The sequence below is a fragment of the Lithobates pipiens genome, unplaced genomic scaffold (genome assembly GCF_037356315.1).
Source record: "Lithobates pipiens isolate NorthernLeopardFrog02 unplaced genomic scaffold, aLitPip1_a1.2 Scaffold_16, whole genome shotgun sequence".
NCBI classification, from domain to species: Eukaryota; Metazoa; Chordata; class Amphibia; order Anura; family Ranidae; genus Lithobates; species Lithobates pipiens.
In genome coordinates this window covers 322,322,077-322,348,303 of record NW_027507748.1, presented here as the reverse complement: position 1 = coordinate 322,348,303, position 26,227 = coordinate 322,322,077, and the positions used below count along the sequence as shown (strand labels likewise).

Genomic DNA, 26,227 nt, shown 5'->3' with positions numbered 1-26,227 from the left:
AACGTTCGCGGCGATAACTCACGTGTGATTTGAACACCATTTACATATGTGGGCATGACTCACATATGTGTTCGCTTCTGCGTGTAAGCACACGGGGACAGTGGCACTTTAAACCTAAAAAAGTATTGTTAATTTTATTTTTATTTTTCTAGTTTTACACTTTTTTTTGATCACTTTTATTCCTATTGCAAGGAATGTAAACATCCCTTGTAATAGGAATAAGCATGATATGTCCTCTTTACAATGAGATTTGGAGTCAATAAGACCTCACATCTTACCTCTAGGCTGGGAAGCCTGAAATAAGAAAAATAAAAAAAAGATCTCGGCTTCCCAGCCGCGGCGGCACCATTTTTTAAATGCAGAGGCTGGGTGTGACTTCATAACATCGTGCCCATTCTCCGAACGATCATAGACACTCTGGGGACCATCTGGTCCGCCAGCCATCTCGGTCATCAGCATCTGGGGCTGGCGGATCTCAGACTCACCGATGGCAGGGGTGAGTCGGTAGAAGCATCAGAGGACAGTGGGGGGGGTGTGTCCCCTCTCGCCACCCGTAAGAGTGACCAGGCGGCTGAACAGCCGTTATGATCATTCTTGTGTCGTACGGAATTGCCGGCTCTAAAAAATGAACGATGACTGTAGCTGCAGGCATTATTCAAGTATCACCACTCAAAGTCCAGGGCGTCATATGACGGTGGGTGGGAATCTGTTAAACATGCCGGTGGCCGCCCACTCCTGTAATTCATATCTGAAATCGCAGCTGAAGTGCGAACATCTGCTTTGGAAATTTGCAGTGAAAACAGAATTTGAATTTGCACCGCACATGTGTGAGCATAGCCTGAAACGCTTCTGAATTAATTGACCGGTGTATTTTTTGATCTCCTTCTGACCTGCATTTTATCTGCTTCAAATGGGTTTTGCATTCCAGGAGACTTGAATAAAAATGTACACCCCACTCCAAAGCCCATCAACCTAGGCCCTTTGAGTAATAAATGGGCTTCTCCAGTTGCCTCCATGTTTACAGGTGCTAATCTAGATTTTTTTAATGTTTTGAGCCCTAAGTAATAGAACTACTTTTAAAGACAAACATACAGTTTGGCCAGTCCGTGTGGTCCACCTGATTGGACAAGTAAACTGCACTCTAAGGACTCGTACACATTTTAGAATGTCACAGAGGCATACTTTTCCTGCACATTGCAATTAAACAGAACTATATTATGTTCTGTTCTAGACAAGAAGAGTGAAGTCTAGTTTGAGTACACTTAATGCAGAGTGTAGTGATAGGCAGGCGCCTAAGACTCTTTACTCAAACTTAACTTTAAAAGTCAGTTCTTTTCTTCCCACAGTTTTCATGTACCTGGATTTGTCACAGTGCATCTTATACCAAATTTGCCTGAATTGCTCTGTTGTCTACTATGGTAAATAAGTTCTTTCCATTTATTTGTGGTGTGCAGGGAACGTAAGCTTCATTAAAACTTGAATATGTGATTGAGGCCTTAGCATGCAGTTTACTTTAGTTTAAGTTGTAAAACCTTATCTCACACTTGTATACTTGTTAGGTTGTAGGCAGTATGGATGCCCACCCGAGCCGATACTGTGCCACAGTTAGGGTGCAACGCCCTCGGCAGGAGATTATCCATGATCTTGCCTCCATGGTGAGGGAGCTTCTGATCCAGTTCTACAAATCCACAAGGTTCAAACCCACTCGAATCATCTTTTACCGAGATGGCGTGTCAGAAGGACAGTTCCGACAGGTTAGTTTTGTATCTGGTATGGATTGCAGAAAGTTGTTTTTAGAAATAGGTGTGCAATTTTGTTAACATAAGAGAACCTGTCAAAAGAGAAAAGTGCTTGCCATAAGAGATACGTTTAGCATTATCCAGGGAGCATTTACTTGAGGGGAATTTATAGCCAAAAAAACTTTGGCTTTAGGTACACTTTTGTCTTATTGGCACCATATACTCCAGCAATGTCACACCTGTGGCCTTTGCATGCTAATCAACCCCACCAAACCTTTTCTAATGGGGACTATTAGGTCAAAGCTCTGCTGTGAACAGGTATAATATATTATGGTTCAGTGTGATTACTTTAAATTGGTAATAAAGTCAAGGTAAGACTATAAAAAGTGCCTTTAAAACAGCTTGGACGTGGGCAATTTAGTAGCTAGTGGCATCGGCTTAAGCCAACAAATATAATTGGCTCATGCACAGTACACTTTGCATGCACGGAACACTGAGTGTGCTGTGGATGTAGACTGCACTGTGCAACTATGTTGACTGCCGTGCCCATGTGATGGAGTGACATCATCACAGCCTGGTCATTCAAATGGCCAGAGGGAAGACAAGGTGAAGATGAAAGTGCCTACAGAGGCGACAGTATGCAACTGGAGTGCTCTGTTTTGTAAGCTAAGTCTATCATAATGTACTAGTGATATAGCACGTTATGGCATTAACCCACTTGGAGCCATTCAAATTTATTTTAAGTTTACTACTGCTTTAAAGCATCCAGTGGTTAGGGCATCCAATTTCAGGTTGACATGGGCACTACAACCAAAGTCCTTTCTTTTTATGGGGGTGGGGGTTTGGTTATGTTCAAAGCTAAATGCTGTGGGGCTGTTAATCTTCTTCTTCTTCGCTTTTTATTACACTGTTGTCCTGAAATATATGATAAGTTGTAGTGAAATTTCATTGGCCACATGCTTGCTTCAGATCATTGACTCACAAAGCGGTGAAGTACAAGTAAAGCAGCCCTAAAGCTTGCAGCTTTTGAACCACCAACCAGTCACATAATTATGTATAAACATGCGGTTGTCATTCTTGCATGTTACTGTATATTGCATGCTGAGCTTCCTTTATAAAAACAAAGATCACCCTGGGTATGCCAAAATACTGACCTAAAAGCCTTTGGAATGCTAAGTTTACAGTTTGTACAGAAAGCTTGTTGCATAAATATGTGTTACGCCCTCTGTGGCTTACTTGGTGCAGTCATTCAGAAAAAAGTTAGGTGTACATAACACGACAAACTATTATATTTTTTACATGTTAAAGGTACAGATATATTGAATCTGTCATTGACTTGTTTTAAAAATGTGCATTCCAAGCTGACATTCTGACCCTGGCACTTACTTCTTGACCTGGAGCACGTATGCAGGCAGTAATGTAAGAAAATCCTGAGTTGGGTACCCTGCATATTTCCAGCCAGTGACTCAACTGGTGGTTAAGCCAGTATTAGGGTGGTGGCTCTAAATCCTGCATTAAAGTGGATGTAAACCCTCACACATACCCAGTGAAGTGAACAGCCTCAGATGTTGCACAAAAATGACACAAATCTCCTTACATAAGTTTTACATGTATATTTGCTGTCTTTAGATTTCTATGTTTTTTAGAAAGTACTCATCTTGTTAGAATTTTTTCTTCCTGTGTCAGCAGTGAGAGGACAGTCTAGGCATACACTGGATTTCTTTGGATATTGTTTATGAAAAAACAGTCACAGAAGCCTTGGTATTATGTGAATGCATTCACAAAATACCAAGGCTTCTGTAAATAGGCAGCAGAGGGGAGGGACAGGCATAGCTGCTCTGTGTATTTCTCACCTTCTCTATCCCTGGAGTGTGTCTCGGCACTCCAGAGATTGGAGCCTTCTCTTTTTACTAAGTGGTTGATTCTGCTTTTAAAGTGGATGTAAACCCATTCTCATCCTTTCTAAACTACTGCAATATTGGTTATCTAGAAGGATATACATGACTCCTGCATGTATACTTATCTGTCAGATGTCTCCCCTCTGTCTGCTATGAGACCCGAAAAACTGCAGATATTGTGGGTGGGTCTGTTTTCCAGGCCTCAGTGAGTGGAGCCATTATGTCAGTATACTCCCTGCCCACCTCTACGCTCCCCTTATCAACATGCATTTTCTCCTGTGTATTTCTTATACTGAACTTCTGCTATGATCACGAACATCCAGTCAAAACCCAGGAAAGTCTCCACATGACTTCAGCATGCCCAATCATGCTGAGGTATGGAACATCTAATCCTTGCAGAGCAGCAGAAGAAATGAGTGGGAGGGAATTAAATAATGCATGGCTCTTAGGCTAGTGCACAAGATATGTAAATCACCTGTCACTCACAGCAAAGGGGAGGATTTGACAAAGTTTTAATCTGTCAAGATTTATCTCACTGAACAATAAAAGGATTGCTCAGAGCTGGATTAACTCTTTGTGGCAAGACTGGGCTCAAATGATGGAAGTCTTATACTCTACATTATGACATCAAAAAAAAAAAAAATTGGCTTTACATCCACTTTAATACAAAGCTTTGCAAAGTTGTTTACAAATAACGTAAGATTACAATCCAGGACATGGGCAACTTACTGCATTCATGCACCATGGGTAATAGCTGTGTACCTTCAGGTGATTGTACACTGGCAAGCTTTTGAGGACACGCTCCTCTGGGGCATCTGCCCTATAATCCTACCCCACTCTTTGAGTCCTGAGAATTGTTAAATCAACCTACCTGTGTACAAAAGCAGCGTATCTGGATTGATGCAAACTTGGTAAAACCTTCGGAACAGTACACAGATTTGCTGCATGATGGTCTACACTTAGGTTACCACGTACTCCTACCCTTTTCCTGCCCTACGTTATTATTATTATAGTACCTATAAAAGCTTGCTTCACCTGGTGTGGGCTCAGTTGATTTGATTCGGGAGATTACTCTGTACGCTGCCCCAGGATGATTGTGTTTCAAAAGCTTGCCAGTGTCCAATCACCTGAAAGTATGATGCTATAATCCTTTGTGTATGAATAAGCTGCCTGTGTCCTGAACTGAGATACGAAATTTACAGGTAAATCAAAATGTAGGATTATATTCTCCTTTTTTTTTCTTTTTTCTTTTAAATGCATCACTTAAAAAATACAAAACAAATAGGGCTGGTTAGGGATTAACTAAAATTTACAAAGGGGTTAAGTAGGGACAGTGGTTTTTTTTTACTTGCAGGGTTGCTTTAACTGACATATGCAGCACAAAGGTCTCTCCTTTGATCTGCTATGAGACATTGCAGGTAAAAGTGTTGGAATTAAAAAGAAACATTTATACTATCCTAGATGGCTGCATAATTGATCAGATGCTGCGGCTGTCCCCTGCTGGCTGTACACCAAGAACTGAGCAATCAAAGACTGCTGATCGCTCAGTTCTAGTGACAGCTCTGAACACAGAGCGGAGACTGGCAGTCACCATTATTATTATTTATTATTATACCCCATTCTGTGCTATGCCCTGCCATTGTTCACTGTGGGGGGGGGGGGTGGTAGCATTTGGTCTGAGCTTCTCAATGTTCCGCTGAGAGGCTGAGCTAGCTGCCAGTGAGGTATCTGGGTGTATCCTGACATTGTAGGGATCTCTGCAGAGCCTGGACAAGCTCTGTGACATCTGCCAAGAGCTGACTTTAATCCACTGTTGGCTGAATCTTGGTCACAGGAGTGTAAAACAAAGGGCAATCCTGTCACCTACAGGCTTTGTATGGCCAAAAGAGCTTTGGACATACTTTCTTTTAATTCTACTACATGTAACTATTCTTGACACTGGAGCTGTTGTCAGTGTCAGTTTACACAGGAATAAAAAGATCTGCTCCTGTGTAAAAAATAAAGACCCCCCCCCCCCCCCCTGCTGGGAGATGCTGAGCAATGCAGCAAGAGCTGTGGTGAGCATACTACACACACCCAAAATATTTTTATTACTTTTTTTTTTTTTTTTGGGTGTATGGGTGCACACCTAATGTCTATAATGCCACGTACATACGATCGGGCTATCTGACGGACTTGGTCCGGCGGAAAATCCGCCCGTATGTGGGCTCTTGCAGACTTTTTCTTTCCAAAAGTCCAGCAGACTTAGAAAGAAGTTTTGACTTTTGAAATGAACGGACTTGCCCATACAGGGAGAAAAGTCCGTTCATTTTGACCGTGGCTCCAGGTAAATGGGACTAGCGAAGGAAGTCAATGTCACCGCCTCCATCAGTGAGATTGACACCTCTCTAGCCCCGTCACCTGGTATGGATTTAAAGGGGAACCCCTACGCTAAAAAAGGTGCGGGGTCCCCCCGAAGTCCATAGCAGACCCTTATCCGAGCATGCAGCCTGGCCGGTCAGGAAAGGGGGTAGGGACGAGCGAGCGCCCCCCTCCTGAGCCGTACCAGGCCGTGTTCCCTCAACATGGGGGGGGGGTGCTTTGGGGGAAGGGGGGTCCCTGCGGCCCCCCCAACCCAAAGCACCTTGTCCCCATGTTGATGAGGACAAGGGCCTCTTCCCGACAACCCTGGCCGTTGGTTGTCAGGGTCTGCGGGTGAGGGGCTTATTGGAATCCGGGAGCCCCCTTTAATAAGGGGGCCCCCAGATACCGGCCCTCCACCCTATGTGAATGAGTATGGGGTACGATGTACTCCTACCCATTCACTTGGTGAAAAAAGTTTAAATAAAAAAAACACAACACAAGTTTTTAAAATTTTTTAGACAGCTCCAGTGGTCTTCTCTTCTTCCATCTTGGGGGGTCTTCTCGCCGGACTCCTCCGCTATCTTCTGCTCTTTTGCTAGCTCTTTTACTAGCCGAGGAGCCCGTCTTTCTTCTTTGTCACCGCCGTCCGGGGGTCTTCTTCCGACTTCGGGGTCTTGTCCCGCTCTTCAGTTCTTCTTGCCGGGCCTCCACTATCTTCTTATAGCTCTTTTACTAGCGTTGGCCCGGTCTTCTGTCGCTGCCGCCTTCTTCTCTTCTTCTTCCTTGCGTTGTTGACACAATGCTCTCTCTGGCCGCAATGGCAGGGACACGTGTGGCGACTTGTATAGGGACAAGGGGAGGGGTCACCGGATGATGTCACATGTGCCCCCTCCCCTTATGATGTCACAGTCCCAGCATCCTCCATGACTGTGACATCATAAGGGTCGGGGTCACCATGTGACATCACCCAGTGACCCCGCCCTCATCCCTATATAAGTCGCCGCACAACGCCTCCATGCCATTGCGGCCAGAGTGCATTGTGTCAACATCGCAAGGAAGGAGAAGAGAAGAAGGCGCCGGTGACAGAAGACCGTCAAACGCTAGTAAAAAAGCTATAAGACGATAGCGGAAGCCGGCAAGAAGAACCGAAGAGCGTGACAAGACCCCCTAAGAGCGGAAGAAGACCCCCGGACGGCGACGACGAAGAAGAAAGCCGGGGCCACTCCGCTAGTAAAAGAGCTAGCAGAAGATGGCGGAGGAGTCTGGCAAGAAGACCCCCCAAGACGGAAGAAGAGAAGACCACCGTAGCGCAGAGCACCCCCCATGTTGAGGGCATGTGGCCTGGTACGGCTCGGGGGGGGGGGGGGGGCGCTCGCTCATCCCCACCCCCTTTCCTGACTGGCCGGGCTGCGTGCTCCGTTAAGGGTCTGCTATGAACTTTGGGGGGACCCCCACAAAGTTTTTTCTGCGTAGGGCTTCCCCTTTAAATCCATACCAGGTGACGGGGCTAGCATAGTGTCATTCTCACCGATTGAGGCGGCGACATTGACTTCCTTCGTTTGTCCCGGCTACCTGGAGCCATGTTCAAAATGAACGGACTTTACTCCGTGTGTGGGCAAGTCCGTTCATTTGAAAAGTCTGGCGGACTCCCGCCATAGTCCAGCGGATTGTCCGCCAGACCTAGTCCGCCGGAAAAGTCTGGTCGTGTGTGGGCAGGTCCACTTGTTCGGAAAGTCCGGCGGACCTCCGCTGCAAAGTCCGGCGGGTTGTCTGCTGGATAGTCCGATCTTGTGTACACGGCATCACTATTTAAAAACAAGTCAGCTTCCATATTTATGTCCTCACTGGCTCTTAGTCTAAAGTAAAAATAATCTGTTATACTTACTGAAGAACTCGCCAGTCTGTTTTCTTGACAGGTGTTGTATTATGAGCTGCTAGCAATCAGAGAAGCCTGCATTAGTCTGGAGAAAGACTACCAGCCTGGAATCACATACATTGTAGTACAGAAAAGACACCATACAAGACTGTTCTGTGCGGACCGAACTGAAAGGGTGAGCACAATATAATTTTTATTCTTTTAATATTGGATGACTACAACAAGTCCTATTCCAATGTTAAAGGCTATGAATACACAGGCACTTCCCATGGATGTACCCTAAATTGTTATGGAGGAGTACAAGCAATGCACAAACCTCTTCAATCTCATTTGCTTATGTACACTAGCCCAAAGCATGCCATACATCATCATCATCATATTTTTTTTACTGTCCTGTAAAAATCATTTTCTTGGAGTACATTACAGGACATAGCAAGCAATACGCAATGATGCATTAGGAGCAGCGGGGAGTGAATAGTGTACTGTAATGTATTCAAGGTAAATGATTTTAAAGATAAGTCAAAAGCCATTCAAAAGCCCTATTATCTTAATTTTAACTTGCTGTACATAGGATCTTACTCTTTGACCATGGGATGTCCAAAAGCATGAAACTGAGAAGTGAGCAACACAAAAAAAAAACCTTAACAAGGAAAAAAGAGGGCTCAAAATTCAGAGAGGAAACTGATGCACCTTACACCCAAATTCATTATCGGATGAGGTCTGAATACCCACCGGTAAAATGGTTAATGGTGTGTACAGAAGACCAGGGGGCAGCCATGTAGTCTGTCAAACAGATGCCTGATGTCGAAAAGCCCATGAAGCTCTGACAGATCTTATAGAGTGCACCCTAACAGGGAATGTTCTTACAGAGACCCTCAGGAATGATGAAAAGTGAATCAGATTGTCTACAAGAAGCCATGTCTGAGAGGTTAACTTGCACAGCATTTACCACATCAAGACCACGTAGAGAAATTTCTTTGAAATGGTTTGACAGAACACTTTAGAGGGAAGCACAATGTCCTGGTTACAGTTTAAAGTGGCAGCCACCTTGGTAAGAAAGAAACACTAAAGGCCTTTTACACTTAATGGTAATTCAGAGACTTGTCTCGCAGAGGTGATTGCAACAAAGAAGACAACCTTGTGAGTGAGGGAAGACGGGGGGAAATCCCTGATAGGCTTGAAGGGCGATTTTTACAGGACCGACAAAATCAAGTTGAGATCTCATTGGATGTTACTGGAGAGCGTACAGGGGGAGCAATGTGAATGACACCCTGCACAAAGACATTCACCAGTAAAGGAGAAGCAAGAGGTCGGTTTAAAACCAGTTATGCCCCTGATGGAACTCAAGGACAGATGTTGATCCAGACCAGATTGGAGGAAGGACAGGATTTGTCCCACTTGTACTTCTTGGGGTGGAATTTCTTAGCCTTGCGCCACGTGAAGAAGGCCTTTCAGGTGTGACTGTAGACTTTGACAGAAGTTTACTTCCTGTATAGGGCATAGAGTATAAGGATGACCAAATCCAATAGGCCTCTGTCCCTCAGGACCTGGCTTCAACAGCCAGGCCATTAAAGTGTAAGTGGGAACTAACACTACACCCTACCCTATCCTTGCATTACCTGAGAAGGAACAGGAACATGATCCTAAATTAGGTTCCAAGGACTTAGGACAAGCAAAGGACCTGTCCACTGACATTTCTCCCAAACTCAAGGATACGATTTCTATTATTGATGCAGTGCATGGGTGTCTAAATTAAAGCAACTTATGTCTACCCTTCCAAAGTTCAGCAGCCAGGGATCCTTGAATATGCCATTATCCACAAAGACCTTCCCTGTATACTCTGTTTTACAGCCTGTGCTGTACAGCGACCGCCTCACCGGAAAGGTCTTTACGCTCAGCAATGAACTGTTGATGGGTTTTTGAAGTAGGGCTGCTCCTGTTGTATACCCAGCCATTTTTTTTTTTTCTTAACAAAACCTTGTTGGTCCCTGTTGAGGATGTTCTGTATTCAAGAGCCCAATTAACAATAGGATAGAAGGCTTTTTTAAGGGCTTGTTTGCCCTGGCAGGCTCTGCTATACAACCTGCCACTGCTGACATGGGCATCTGTTAAACTCTAGTCATCTTATCAAAATATATGGCTAGGGACCCCAAATCCATCCTGACAGGTCCCCCCTCTAGCAGCTGTAGTAGATCCCTGCGGCCCTGTACTATTGTGTCTATGGACTGACGGTTGCTCCTAACCAGTTGTTCAGAATGAGTATCCTTTCAATTCAGAGGTCACAAAAAAAACAGGGTGCTGCCTCCTTTTCTGGCGCTGCCCCGCTTTCAGGGTATCCCCATCATGGGATTTCTTCACACCCCAATACTAATGGAGATATTATGTATGTTTATGGTGTTTCTTATATATGTTTATTGTCTATACAAGTATGCTTCCAGATTGTCAATACTTATCAGAAATAGTAAATTCATTGCAGAGAGAATGTTGTGTCATGACAAATGTATCAGAGCCATGTGTTTAAAGAGGAAGTAAAGGCAATAAAAAAAAAAAACCTGCAAGGCAAAGACATAATGAGCTAGTATGCATAGCATACTACCTCATTATGAATAACTTACCTGAGAACGAAGCCCCCGAAGCGGTCCTCAGTCTTCATCTTCGTCGCTGCCATGTATCCCAGAGTGACTTCCTGGTCTCGCTGCTCCGGCGCTGTGATTCGCTGGAGCCGCAATGATGTCACTCCTGTGCATGCGCACGGGAGCCGACATCTAGGCTTACCTGTAGGTCAAAATGGTTTGTAAGGGTTTACAACCACTTTAATTTTAAACTTTCATGTTATTGCTGAATGTACCTAATCTGAAAGTGCATATTTTATATAGCAGTGGTAGGCAACCTTTTGAGTACAGTATGCCAAAAAATGTTTTCAAAGAAATCGAGCGTGCTGATTTTATAACAAACAAAAGTCAACTTCTCACACTCAATCACGAAAAGGATTTTTTTATTAAGTAAATGCTGTAATCTACTTGAGTAGTAGTAAGAAATTAACATCCTGCACTCACGCCTCAGATGAGCCCCAATTCCTGCAACTCCACACCTTGGATCAGCCCCAATTGATGCACTTTCGCACCTCAGATCACTGTCCCTCCTGCAAATCTGTCCCACCTCTGTACCCCCCTGCTCATCTGCCACACTCTACTCATCTGCACCACCAATATAGCCCCTTTCTCATCCACCCCACCACTGTAAACCCCTGCACATCTGTTCCACCACTGTACCTCCCTGTACATCTGCTCCACCGCCATATCCCCATGTTATTTTGTCTCACCTCTGAACCATCTTCTCATCTGCACCATTACTGTAACCCCCTTTCTCATCTGCCTCACCTCTGTACCTCCTGCACATCTGTTCCCCCTGCTCTTCTGCCCCATCACTGTAACCCCCTGCTCATGTGTTCCACTGATGTACCTTCTTTCTCCTCTGCACATCTGCCCCAACTCTGAAACCCCCTGCTCCTCTGCCCCACCGCTCTAATGACCTGCTCATCTGTCCCACCAATGTACATCCTTTCTCCTCTGCCCCAACACTGAACCCCCCCTTCTCATTTGTCCCACCACTGTAACCCCTTGCTCATCTGCCTCATCACTGTACCCCCTACTATTCTGTCCCACTGCTAAACCCCCTTCTCATCCCTCCCACCACTGTACCTCCTGCACATCTGTCCCACCACTGTAACCCCCCTGCTCATCTGCCCCATCAATGTACCCCCTTCTCTTATCTGCTCCACCACTGTACCTCCCTGCATTTATCTGCTCCACTTACCTGTAATTTCTATATCTTGGAGTCCAGAACACATGACACCCTCCCTTCGGTTTATAGGTTACTCTGCATTGCTTGCTTCAAAACTGAGGACTCGTGGAGTGGGTTAGGGTTATAAGGGAGGTGCATGGAAGTTTGTGTCCTCAAAAGCTTTACCTCCAATCACCTGAAGGTACCAGCCTATAACCCCAGGATCTAGGCATACTAAGCTTATATCCTCTACTGTACTCCAAGGTTTGGGTTTTATAGTGAAGTCAAACCCCTTTTTGAGCACATCACAGGCACAGAGATCCCTTCCCTCTGTCTTTGTGTTCCTCTCTTGTTGTTAGTTCTACAAAACTGAAGGAATGTTGGGAGGAGTTAATGCTGCCTTACATAATTAGTACCCTTAGTCATATACTCCAACAAAAGGATTTTACAGATCAGACAAAATCCTATTTTTCTGCTGTTGCTTTACTTTTCTATATTTCTGTCCATTTGTAAATGAGCAAAAGTTTCCTTTAGAAAAAAAACATAAAAACAGGCCTTATAGACTGAGATATAAGCAGCAGGAGTATATGTAAACCCAGTCTTTCCCTGATAAAATGAAGGTTGGCCCTACACCCTCCCAGATCTCCCTATTGATCAGTGAGGCTGCTACATACTTTAAAGAACACAACTCAAGCGGCGGTAGGAGAGGAACAAAGCTGAACTTTTATAGGTTCATTTATACATTGAAAATTAAACTTTAGCTGCCTATATATCTGTTACTACAGGTGTTTTTGACTTGCAGTTTTTATTGAATTCATGTCTCACAGACCAGCTAGAAAGGTAATTTCTCTGTGGTTACTTAACAGAGAAAGCCTCACGCTGTCCCAAGCCACTGTGACATTTGTGCTGGAACTGTGCAGGCTCCCTTAGATCGGAGATACAGTGAATCATCCACTGCTCATGATTCCCCCAAGAAAACTCTGGAGGAACCCTAGGGCTCCACAAACTCTGGTCTTGAAAAACTAGTCTAGATAGTATGCAAAGTATAGTATGCAAACCCCCAAAAGATAACATAATCCATCTTTAAATATATATTTCTTTTTCATACATCATGGGACACAGTCAGGCTAATATTCATTACCTGCTGGGTTATACTCCATCATTAGGTGAAGGGACACTGGTAGACCAAAAGTCTTCAGACAGAAAGGGATTCCCTATATAACCCCTCCCATACAGAAAGTTCTTTTGTTTTTTACCAGTGTCTGCAAGGTGGATGACACGGTTTGTTTGAGCTCTCTGAGCTCCAGGTCTCTAGTCTCACAAACCGCTCCAAAAATGAATCAAGGGATTGACCGATCAGATCAATTTGACACAGGCTTTTTTGCTTAGATAAATGGTACCCAAGCCTCGCAAAGACTCAAGAGTCTGCAAGGTTTTGCCTGTAACGTGGCCTCCGGGCGCTGGACCCTGCGGAGTGGAAATCCCGGACACTACAGTACTAAGGCATTTCCTGCAGGGTGCTGTACATGTCCAAGGGAGTGGACCCTAAACATGAAAGGGTACCCAGTCCTTGAAGGTCTAAGTGACAGGAACCCGCTGTGAAGGGTGAAGATTGGGCCCTTAGCTTCTAAGCGGCCCTGCGCCTGAACGGGTAAATTAAACCCCTTTATTTTATTATTGTAGGGTGTCCCAGTGATTGTAACAATCAGTCAAGCTAGCTAAAGGCTGGACACCTGTGTGCGGTGACCATACAGTGGAGTTCTGGGCTAGCTGTGGGTGTTTGCAAAGTGTACCTTTTTTGCTTGAGCCTGGCTGTTTTTTGCCTGTGTGATGGTGCACGATTGCGCCATTTCGCCTTGGTTCGCCATGACGCACATGCGTTCACAAGAGCGCCACTGGGCTCAGCAGTTTGTTTGGCGGAACACGCGGCTTTGCACCGTAGCCTTTATCTGGTTGTATAAAGATTCACTTTGTACACTAATTCAGTCATGCCCACTTGCCGGGAGCGTGCACATGCATACGCACACACGCATAGAATGTTCCGGGGCACACCCAGCTTATTTTAAGCTGTGCAGGCCAAGCATGTGGTGCTTCCAGAAGGCAGTTGTGGAACACAGAGCAGGCTCTGCACAGACACTTACAGTAGTTCATTTCTCCTTACCCGGGTCATGTGAGTCACCAGGTGTTTGGCAGGCTAAAGGTGCTTGGCAGGATTGTTGCATATTTGTTTGGTGAGCCCGTTTTAACGATGCCCAAGTACTCTTTGCAGGCATTGAATGGCTTTCAAAAAGAGTAGTGGGACTAAAGCCGTAGGGAAAGGCACACCTATGTCATCAGTAGTGCCTGATGAACCTAGTCATATCCCTAGTGTTGTATCCTCTGAAAGACCAGAGGCTTCCGGGCAATCTGAGTCGCTGCGCCTATCTGGTATTGTGCCTACAGTCAACGCTGCTGCTTTACCCTTTATCACGAAGGATGAACTGTCCTCAGCCCTAGCCAGGTTACAGCACAGGATTGCCGGCATGATTGCCTCCTTCCCACAGGGTGACAGGAAGCGTGACAGATCCCCCTCCCCGGAGTCTCCTAGTCTGGAGCAGGAATGGGTTGAGGATGGGGAAGAGCTGAAAGCTCAGGATTCGGTGGCGGGCACGGCAGATGAGTCTGCTTCTGAGCAATCTGGACAAAAAGATATCCATTCGATATCTGCCTCTCAGTCGCAGAAGCTTTTGATCCTGACTCTGACCGAAACGGTTCATTCTGCCTTTAAGTTGCCTATTGCAGAGGTGACTGAGCCCCCCACCGGTCCTCTTTGGGATCTCTGAGACCTTTTCAGGTCGCACAGACTTTCCCGCTAAGCCCCCTGTGGGAACAGGCGGCATATGCTGATTGAGAACATCCTGACAGGACTTTTTTGCCTCCTGAAAGGTTTTCCCTTTTATATCCCATGGATAAAAAGATTGTTAAAAAATGGAGCATGCCAGCCGTAGATGCAGAAGTCTCTTCCTTAAACAAGAACTTAACTTGTCCGGTAGATAACGCACAGGGTTTGAAAGACCCTGTTGACAAGAAATTTGAATGATTATTAAAAGCTTCCTTTTCTTTGGCCAGTTCAGCTATTCAGCCAGCTGTTGCAGCAATTGGTATTTGCCAGTTCATAAAGGATCAGGTCAAATGGCCTGATAGGCCCAACCAGGAGGATGATCTGCCTGAATGCAAGACAGATATTCCTCGAGCACTGTATTTTGCTGTTGATGCTTTCAAGGATTCAATACAGCAGGTTTCTTGTCAGACTTTTATGACTTAAAAACTGGTCAGCCGAGCTTCCTTGTAAAAAGTTATTGGCTGGTTTCCTGTTTCATTGGGAAAAATTTTTTGGTAATCGCTTGGACAAATATATACAAAAGATTTCTGGGAGGGAAGAGTTCTCTACTTCGTGTGAAGAAAAACACCAAACCTCCTTTGTTTGAAAACCCAGGAACTGCTTCCTCAAAAGTCTCAGCGTCAGGGCGGTTCCGCCGCCAACAGGGTGCTAATGCCAGGGGAAATCTGCAAGGCCAGAAAAGGCCCTGGGTCCAAAATTCTTCTAACAGCACCAAGCTCACCTTTTGAGGGGACGCCCCCACTTCGTCGGGTGGGGGAAAGGCTGCTGCACTTTGCGGTCATTTGGAAAACAACAATTCAGGACGAGTGGGTCACCTCAATTATATCTTGCGGTTACAAGCTGGAGTTGCAGGGGGATTCCCCCTCAGCGGTTTCTACGATCCAGCGTTCCCTCAGATCCTCCAAAAAGAAACTTATTGTTTCAGGCAGTACATCATCTAGTGCATCAAGGCGTGATTGTAGAGGTTCCTGTATTCAAAAGGGGCACCGAGTTTTACTCAAACCTGTTTACGGTTCAGAAGCCAAACTGGGACACAAGGCCAATTTTGGACCTAAGATCCTTGAACAAGTATCTATCTATACAGTCCTTACGGATGGAGTCTGTCCATTCAGTAGTAACCTCACTCCAGAGGGGAGACTTTTTAGCCTCCATTGATATTAAGGATGCGTACTTGAACGCACCTATCTTTCAGCCTCATCAGAGATTCCTACGTTTTGCAGTAGAGGAACGTCACTTTCAGTTTGTGGCTCTACCCTTCAGGCTTGCTACAGCTCCCCGGGTGTTCACAAAGGTCCTAGCACCAGTACTGGGTCTCTTAAGGGCCCAAGGGATCCTGGTGCTCAGGTATCTGGACAACCTCCTGCACAGAGATCATTCAGAACAGGCTCTAGAACTGAGCATAATATACACAGTGAGGTATTTGAAAAGCTTAGGCTGGATCATAAATACCGAAACGTCAGCCTTGAGACTAGCTCAAAGTCTAAGATATTTAGGTCTGATTCTAAACACGGTCCAAGCAAGAGTATTCCTGCCATACGTAAGGATCTGTGCCCTGAAGGATCAGGTATGTCAGATAATGGGCACCAGACAACCCTCCATTCGGCTCTGTATGAGTCTTCTAGGGAGGATGGTATCCTCCTTCGAGGCAGTACCCTATGCCTAGTGCCATTCCAGGCCTTTACAATAAGACATCTTGTTGGCTTGGAACAGAGGAAGAAAAGCCCTGGATTATCCAATGTGCTTATCTCTTCAGGCATGCTTAAGCCTAAACTGGTGGTTGCAGGATCAGAACCTGCGAAAGGGAAAATCCTTTCTCCCGGTAACTTGGAGAGTACTGAATACAGATGCCAGTCTCTCAGGCTGGGGAGCAACTTTAGACTGGCTCACAGCTCAGGGGAAATGGGGAGGGACAGAGCAGACCCTGCCCATCAATATCCTAGAATTGCAGGCAGCACGTCTGGCCCTACGGTCCTGGACGGTGGAGCTTCAGGACTGCCCTGAAGGTTCAGGCCGACAATGCCACGTCCGTGGTCTAGATAAACCACTAAGGCGGTACCAGGAGTCGTTCAGCTCTGGAGGAGGTGAACTACATGCTAGCCTGGGCAGAGAGACATGTGCCAATGATATTGGCAGTCCATATCCCGGGAGTAGAGAAATGGAAGGCAGATTATCTCAGCTGCCAGCAGATCTGCCCCGGGGGGGGGAATGGTTCCCTCACCCAGAGGTGTTCCAGGAAATTTGCCAACGTTGAGGATGGCCAGAGGTCGACCTACTGGCATCCAAGTTCAACAACAAGCTACAGCAGTATGTGTCTCAACAAAGAGATCCTCTGATAGTTCCATATGGCCAGTACTCCCTGGTTTATGCTTTCCCTCCGATCCCTCTCCTTCCATATTTGTTGCACAGGATTCAGAGAGAGGAGGTTCCAGTCATTCTGGTGGCACCAGCCTGGCCCAGAAAGCCCTGGTTCCTGGAGATTGGGAGACTGATGATAGACGGGCCATGAATGATTCCACGTCGCCCCGATCCACTATCTCAAGGTCCTATATTTCACTCCAATTTACAGTCTCTAAATTTGATGTCATGGCTATTGAAGCTACTCTAGTGAATGCTAGAAAAGCTGTCGCTAGGAAGATTTATCATAAGGTCTGGAAGACTTGTATTGCTTGGTGTAAAGCCAGAAAATGGCATCCTTGGAAATATGTGATTGGGAGAATTCTCTTTTCTACAGTTAGGTGTGGAAATCAAATTGGCTTTGAGTACAATCAGTGGTCATTCACTGATCTAAACCTTTATTCAAGGGGCAACACTCTTGCTTCCCCCCAGTTAGGTTACCTATGTGTCCTTGGGACTTGAACTTGGCTATTAAGGAAATTCCATTAGACTTGCTGTCACGCAAGCTAGCCTTCCTGATGGCTATCACCTGGGCTAGAAGGGTATGGGAGTTGGCAGCCCTTTCATGCAGGGAACCATACATGATTCTTCACCATGACAGTCTTGTTACGACCTGTTCCATCCTTTGTCAAAGGTGGTGTCGGCCTTTCATTTAAATCGGGACATTATTTTGCCTTTTTTCTCTCCGCCTCGTTCGGGGGAAGAGAGACGACTGTATTCTTTGGATGTTGTCCGGGCAGTCAAGGTTTATCTGTCTAGATCTGTGGAGATATGAGGATCAGACTTCTTTTGGTAAAAGAAAAAAAAGAAAAAAGACTCAAGAAGGGGCAGGCAGCTTCCAAACCTTGCATTGCCAATTGGGTCCGTCAATTGGTCATTCAGGCCTACAGTCTGAAACCTAAAGCTCCTCCCTCTTAGGATGAGAGCTCATTCTACCAGAGGTGTAGGAACCTCCTGGGCTTTTTGCCATCAGGTATCTGTGGCTCAGATTTGTAAGGCTGCTACCTGATCTTCAGTGCAAACGTTCACAAAATGTTATCAAGTGGATGTTCAAGCAGCCGAGGATTCAGCTTTTGGCCGCAGTGTACTGCATGCTGCTGTATAAGTTATGATGGCTATTGTTTGGCAGGGTGTCTCCCTCACCTCCAAGGCTATTGCTCTGGGACATCCCAGCAGGTAATAAATAGTAATGAATATTAGCCTGACTCTGTATCCCATGATGTACTCAAAGGAAATGATTTTGCGGGTAAGTAGGACGTAATAATCCTATTTTTTTTTTTTTATATTTTGCAAATGTTCTCGTTGGCATATATGATTCCTTATTAATTTTATATTATTTTCAGTTTGACCCCCCTCCCCCCAAATACAAATTAAATGGAAAAAAAGCAGCACGCGCAGTTAAATAAAACCTAAGCCTACCCGCCTACCCCCCCCCCAACTGCTAGTGTGAATGACCCCCTCTGCCTCCAGCGCAGACTGAGCCTGCACCCCCCCCCCCCCCCCCAGCATAGTACAGACCCAGTACAGAAAATACCCTAACCTCCGCAGTACAAACACCCCTCATCCTAAGCCACCCCCACGGCAGAGCTGTAAGAACTGACAACTCTCCTTCCCTACCCACCCGCTCACTCACCAGATAACATAGCGGCAGCTTAGAATAAGGCAGAGAAGTTGAGTGATGGGCAAAAAAAAAAGATTTTTCTCCCACTGAAGCAGCAGGAGGTGTGGGCTCATTGGGGGTGCTGTGGCCGCCTGAGTGTCTTTTTGTGAAACGCAGCACTGTGGGGCTGCATTGTAATCCTAGTCAGGCAGCCGCAGCACCCCCAGTGAGCCCTTCCCGGTGCCGACCAAACCTCCATTAGTATGCCACTGGATTACTGTAGAATGACCTGTTTCAGACAACTTGCCATAGCCCACTCTGTTATGTACACCTTTATATATTTTTTTTTTTTTACACTAGGTTGGAAGAAGTGGCAACATACCAGCTGGGACGACGGTGGATACAGATATAACTCATCCATATGAGTTTGACTTTTACCTCTGCAGTCATGCTGGAATACAGGTAAACTGTCTTTCCCTATGTTGCTGTGATAGTCCAGCCATGATTAAAAACAATAAAAGATGGGCAGGGAAATTTTACTTATGTTTAGGCAGTTCCCTGTTTTTGGTCCCTTTTAAAGATATTTTGCATGATAGATGCCATCTCTACTTCCTTTCTATGGGCAGGTAAACAACCTAGACTAGCTCTTACTAAGTTACAGCTTGCCATAGATGAAGCCAGGCTGGCTTTGTTCAATCTATATTTTTATTATCTGTTTTTTAGACTTGGAGATATCCATTAAAGGATCCCCCACAAATGCTTCAATCTTTAGCACAAAGGGGAACCTCATTCCACCCAGTCCCATATCCAACCTGTGAAGACGATTGTGAGGGCTTTGAGGATGGTTCTTAAGTGGACCTTTGACTCTAAACGACTTTCAATACCCCCGTTTCGGGAAAATGCCACTCTCTCATTTTTACAGTGTCCCTGACCCTTTGATTTGAAGGAGAGCAGATATCCACACTTTTACTCCTATTTTTTTTAATGGGAGAACTCTGCTCCATTAATTTATTAATGGAAAAATTTGTCCTTCCTAACTGGTACTTTTTTTTTTTTCTTAGTTACCTCCAATTACAATATGCCAGTACAGCCCAATTTTCCCAAACTTCTATCCTACAGCAGAGCTCACTAGAATCTCTCTTAAGGGCTCCTGATCTTGACTAGCTATTTTTTTTCTGCTTATGCCTACCTTATAATTCACAATGGTAAGACCCATTTGCTTTTTCAAAAGTGCAAACATGGCATTCCCTTTCTTTCTGAAGAGGAGTGGCAGGATATGGTGAACATTCAATATATCAAACTGAAGCTATCTGCCCGGGATAAATTTATCCAGTAGAAATTTTTGCATAGGATTTATTCTACCCGCAAAAGTTGCATCATGTTGATCCCACTCTTTCTCAGCTCTGCAGCAAATGTTGCAATACTGTGGGCACTTTCTATAATATGGTGTGGAGCTGTCCCTTGCTTTCTGTCCCTTGCTTTCTAGGAACAAAAAGTCACAACCGGGTTGGCTAAGGCACTAAGGATACCTGACCCTGGACCATGTAGTGCTGTTACTAGGTATCTGCGTACGACTCTCTACATCTCCAAACATGCTAAACTGTTGTTGTTTTGACTTGTCCAAGTATGCCAGAAGAGAAATTCTCCTAACAAGCTGGAAAAGAAAGTGGTGCAAACAAGGAAGAGTTGGGAGAACATTTACAACTAACTTAGGTTAATTGGCAACAGGTCCGTAACATGATTGGGTATAAAAAGAGCATCTTAAGCCAGCCATAGACTGTTCTTATCATGTATAGGCAGGCTGATTGTACCCAAGCTGATTGAATCAACTTGGGTACAACCAACCTGTCGCATTGCCAGTGACTATAGCCGCTAGCAATAATCACTGTGTGTTCTCTTGGTCAGAACGGCTTCTCCCTGCCTGGAGGACACAATGGCTTCACAGGAAGGATTCCCCCATCAACACTGACTGTGTTGATGGGGTAATCAAGTGATTTTCTTTCCTGCAACCTATGGTTACAGGAAAGAAAATTTAATTGCACAGTCTATGGCCAGTTTTAGTGAGTCAGTGTGTCTCAGAAGTGCAGATTTGCAGAGCTTCACCAGTCTGTGAAACCCTGTGTTTAAAAATTGAACAATTTAAGAACAATGTTCATCAATGAAAAATTGTAAAGACTTTAATTATATTGTCATCTGTGGTACACAGTATCAAAAGATTCAGAGTGACTGGAGAAATCTCTGTGTGCAAGGGCCAAGGCCTAAACGTAATGTTGGATGCACGTGATCTCCAGGCCCAAAGACAGCACTACATTAAAAACAGACATGATTCTGTGACGGACATCACTGCATGGGCTCATGAATACTTCCAAAAATCACGGACTGTGAACACAGTTTGGCATGCTATTCAAAAATAAAAGGTAAAGCTCTATCATGCAAAAAATAACATCTGAACATGATCAAGAAACACCACTATCTTCTCTGTGGCAAAGATCATTTAAAAGTGTCAGTTGCCTTGTGGAAAACTGTTCTGTGGTCAGAGGAGTTGAAATCTGACTTTTTTTTTTGGCAGCAATTAGCAGTGCATCCACATTTTATGCATAAAACTTTTTCTGGCAGATATTGACACATGATGTGGCAGTGTATTTTTAACTCAAGTGTAGTTCTTCCCAGTGAGTTCAGTCCATGCTAAAAGTACTGTTTTAGGGCTTGTTGGTCTTGCTGCTCTACTTTTGTTACAAAGAAAAGAGAAAGTTCAGAAATGCATCGCTGCCCTCACAGGGATTTTAACCATCATTTGAAAATCTGAAAACAAAAGTCCTTTAAGCCTCCTGTCTTTGATTCATAGCACTGCTTCTTAGGCTTTAACCTTTGGCAAGGTCCCGTAGGCCAGTGGTCATTAACCCTGTCCTCGGGGCCCACTAACAGGCCAGGTTTTATGTATTTCCTTGGTGAGATGCACACTAGAATACTTCAATCACTGAGCAGCAAATTATATCACCTGTGATTTATTTCAGTTATCTTGCAAGCCTGCCCTGTTAGTGGGCCCTGAGGACAGGGTTGATGACCACTGCCGTAGGCCACCCCACACAGCACCTTTGTGCATTGGTGCACCTTACACTCAGCTCTCGCAGCATTCTCGCCTGCAGCTCCCTGCTGCTCTGGCCCTCAGGCTTCAGTCCTCTATTCAATTACGGACTACACCTGCACTGAGCAGACATGCACACTTTGACGTTGATTTACGAAGACTAGAGAGTACAAAATCTGGTGTAGCTCTGCATGGTAGCCAGCTTCTAACTTCAGCTTGTTCAGTTAAGCTTTGACAAAAAAAAAAAAAAAACCTGGAAGTTGATTGGTTTCTATGCAGATCTGCACCAGATTTTGTACTCCCCAGTTTTAGTAAATCAACCCCTTTGGCTTCTTTTCTTGCAGCCTCACAGACTTCTGGGGAGGGGGTGAAGTCCTAAAATACTATCACATTGCTGGTTAGTGAGCCTGATGTGCAGATGAAGGCCTCTTGTACACTTCCGGCTCGGAGGCCACAGAGTACAGTGAGGTATGACTGCTGATGATCAGTCCAGGTGTCTGCGTTGGTACTAGCAGATATATCAATGGAAGAATGCCAGGATATGGTACAGCTAACAGGCTGACACAGGGCTCGGCCGACAACAGGCTGTGGATGTGCAGCAGGAAGCAGGAGCCAGAAGACAATGTGCTGGACTGAAGGAGTTTTAACAGGCTGGAAGAGCTGGATACAGGTTCAGAAAAGCCGGGTCGGTAAGGGGCGTGCATATTAGGCATAGACTGCAGACAGAAGAATGGTCACAGGCCAATGTCTGTAAAGGTGAAAAGATCAGCCTAGAGCAGAATGCACAGGCAGAATCGGGAACAAGCCAAGGTCCGGGTAGGTAACAGATAAGGATCAGGAGCAAGTCAAGCCACAATCAAAGGCTGGGCACAGGAATTGGGAACACACTCACAGAATGCTGTAGACCAAACAGCAATTTGCTAGTACAGTTGCCCTGTTTAACCACTTGCAGACCGGACCATTTTGCTGGTCAAAGACCAGACCACTTTTTGCGATTCGGCACTGCGTCGCTTTAACTGACAATTGCGCGGTCGTGCGACATGGCTCCCAAACAAAATTGACGTCCTTTTTTTTCCCACAAATAGAGCTTTCTTTTGGTGGTATTTGATCACCCCTGCGGTTTTTATTTTTTGCGCTATAAACAAAAATAGAGCGACAATTTTGAAAAAAACGCATTATTTTTTACTTTTTGTTATAATAAATATCCCCCAAAAATATATAAAAAAAAATTTTTTTCCTTCAGTTTAGGCCGATACAAAATTCTTCTACATATTTTTGGTAAAAAAAATCGCAATAAGCGATTATTGATTGGTTTGCGCAAAAGTTATAGCGTTTACAAAATAGGGATATTTTTATAGCATTTTTATTAATAATTTTTTTTTTTTTACTAGTAATGGCGGCGATCAGCGATTTTTATTGTGACTGCGACATTGTGGGGGACCCATCGGACATTTTTGACACCTTAGTCATTTATACATTAATCACTGCTATATAAATGCAGTGATTCCTGTGTAAATGACACTGGCAGTGAAGGGGTTAACCAGGGGTGGCAGTGTAGGGGTTAAGTGTTCCTAGGGCTGTGTTACTAACTGTGGGGGGGTTGGGCTTTCATTTAGTGAACACTGATCTCTGCTCCAATCACATGGAGCAGAGATCAGCGTCACTAGTTGCTAGGCAGAATGGAGAAATGCTGTTTACACGGCATTTCCTCCATTCGGCAGGCTCCGTGAGACGATCGCGGGGATGCCCGCGGCGATAGAGTCCGCGGGTCCCGTGACCGGACTCACGGGGGTCCCGACCGGCTGCATTGAATATTGGACGTTCCTGTACGCCAATATGCCTGCACGTGCCATTCTGTCGATGTACATCGTCGTGCGCTGGTCGGGAAGTGGTTAAATAGGCAATTTGGCACCAGTATTGGTGACAGGTGCACGTATGGGAATGCGCTTGCATCTGCACACGTCTGTTAGGGGCCAGGTCCCAGCTGGGGTATGTGCCTTGCAACTCCATCTGTACTATGGTGAAGCCTTCTCTGACAACTACTGTCGGGCCCTACATTAAAAGGGATGTAAACAACTGCACCCACAGCCTGCTGGTCTCCAGCAAAACCTGGACACAGGATTAGAGGTTTCTTGCCCCCCAAAGCTCCTCAAAGCCTCTGGAATCCAGATTCTGATCCAGGAAGTACAAAACCCAATTTAAAAAAAATAAAAGTTTTTCCTGCTCAGAAACAATACTTTGGAGCCTCTTACTCTGCATAAGTGAGAAGCCTTTGTAGTTTCATCAGGTCTGGAGTGCTGAGGTTGCCTACCCCTGCACTACACCATCTAGTGGCCACTTGGAGGAACTGCAGTCTGCTCACATAATTTGTAATAAAAACATCTTTGCAATTCTAAAGCTTTCCTCCAACCACTTTGCATATTATTTTATATATACTGTAATCTGTACTTTCCAAATATGCTGCAGAAAGCTTCCTCCACGAAGTCTGGCTGCAGCCATTTTAACTGTGGGCAGCTGAAGCTGGTACCTGTTCATTTCCTGGATTCACACAGAGGCACACCTCCAGCTCTGCAGCCCTGCAGCTTTCATTCACCCTTCCTGACAAACTCTCACAAGAGTGAAAGAGAGAGAGCTGTGCATGATATCAGAAGCCTAGGCTTTATACCAGACAAGAAACAGGATTTAGGCTGTATAAGATATTTACTGGCAGAATTTTTTTTTTTACTATCCAAAGTTAAAACAAGGGCAGAAGATTTAATAGAGGAAATTTGAAAAAATTACTGAAGGTCCGCTTTAAGAAACTGGTAAATCTATTATACTGAAACCATGAAAACTGGACCAACGTACTCCAGCAGTAGCGAAGTCTGACCCAACCTTTACGGTCTCCTGTTCTACTCTATTAACCCATTGCTATGATGGGCACCTTCACTAAGCATTACAGTCCATTCACATCTTTGCACTGTGATAATGCACGTCTTTCTGCAACACGTGCTAACGCACATTACACCCAGGTTTGAGATGTAACGTCAGGGATGCCCGCTCTCACCTCTCCTATATGTGTTGTCAATGGAACCTTTCCTGGCGACACTTCAGAATAATCAGGAAGTGGGAGGGGTGAGGGTGGGAGAAAAAGAACATAAAATTGCGGCATACGCAGATGATATATTAATGTATGTAACAAACCCAAGGGTGACTCTCCCAAATATAATTAGAGGTGAAAAAATATGGGGAACTTTCAAATTTTAAAGTAAATCCTATAAAAACCGATGTATTAAATATAGGAGTTGAGCAAATGGAAGCTCTGAAGAGAATTTCCATTCACATGGGTAAAAGAAGAATTAAATTACCTGGGAATTAAATTAACATCAACGGTCGAAAAAATATATTCCGCAAACTATATTCCCTTAATAAACAAGGTTAAGGCAGAAATAAAGAAAGTGGCTACACAACCAATATCGCGGATTGGAAAAATAAACATGTTCAAAATGATTATACTTCCAAAAATAATGTACAAATTCCAAATGTTACCAATAGGGATCCCGCAGAGTTTTTTCAAGATAGTAAGAAAAATTATGATAAAAATATATTTGCCAAAATAAAAAATCAAGCATAAAATTTGCACTTATCACCAGGGAAAGGGAACACGGGGGATTAGCAACTCCAGACATAAAAAGGTATTATAAAGCAGTAGTATTGGCACGCATAGTGGAGTGGACAAATGAAAATAGGGAAAAGAAATGGGTAGAAATAGAAAATATAATAAGTAGAACCATATTGCACAAAAATATATGGATACCACGTAAGTTTAGGGTATTGGCACCAGAAACACAGGATTTGACTAGAAATGTTTTTAAAATTTTTGGATACAGTCTACCGAGAAAAAAAAAAGGAATATAATTCACCTTTAATGGCCCTTACAGGAACAAAGTTTTTTTTCTACTAGGGGAAGAGATTTTTACTGCACATGAAGTTAGAAATCCACAATTGAGAGATATTATCACAAAAGGAAAGATGAAAACTCGACAAGAAATAATGGAGTCTAAAACGTGGCAGATAAGTGAATGGAATTTTTTACAGTTAAAACACTTAGAAAAAACACTCCCACATCCAATTTGGGATGGAGGAGATTTGAACATCTTGGAAAGACTCTGCTTTACACAAACACCATTGAAAAATGGAATATCAAAAATTTACGGAATATTGACAGACTTAGGAGGACAAGGAAGACCTCCATATATTGAACAATGGAAAAAAGACATTGACTTAAAATTAGACAACCATCAAGTGGAAAAAATTATAGGAGCTGGCTATAACAGTGCGTGGGATATGAATACCATAGAAATGAATTACAAACTTTTAGCAAGATGATATCTGACACCAGAGAGAACTTATAAATTTCAAGTAGAGGGATCACCATTATGCTGGAAAAACTGTAAACAAATGGCATCAATAGTACACATATGGTGGAAATTTCCGAAAATAAAGGCATACTGGCAAGCAATAGTGAGCCTAATAAAAGAGATAACAGGTGAGAAAATAGAAAATAATATACAGGTTTGCCTGTTCCATGACTCCAAAATGCCAAAGAAACAATATATGAAAACAATTATACCAAAACTTCTGAATGC

The 26,227-nt window shown here is 44.4% G+C and overlaps 1 protein-coding gene across 2 annotated transcripts in view; it reads left to right on the top strand.

The window, feature by feature from the left end:
• The window catches only part of AGO3 (argonaute RISC catalytic component 3), a 210,676-nt gene that overhangs the window by 171,958 nt on the left and 12,491 nt on the right, over positions 1-26,227 (top strand). The window contains exons 15-17 of one of the 2 annotated variants that reach the window (XM_077481719.1): positions 1,560-1,754; positions 7,897-8,031; positions 18,875-18,976. In XM_077481719.1, the coding sequence (XP_077337845.1) occupies positions 1,560-1,754; positions 7,897-8,031; positions 18,875-18,976 (432 nt within the window). The remainder of the gene's footprint in view (positions 1-1,559; positions 1,755-7,896; positions 8,032-18,874; positions 18,977-26,227) is intronic. The other variant, XM_077481720.1, reaches the window with a different exon arrangement.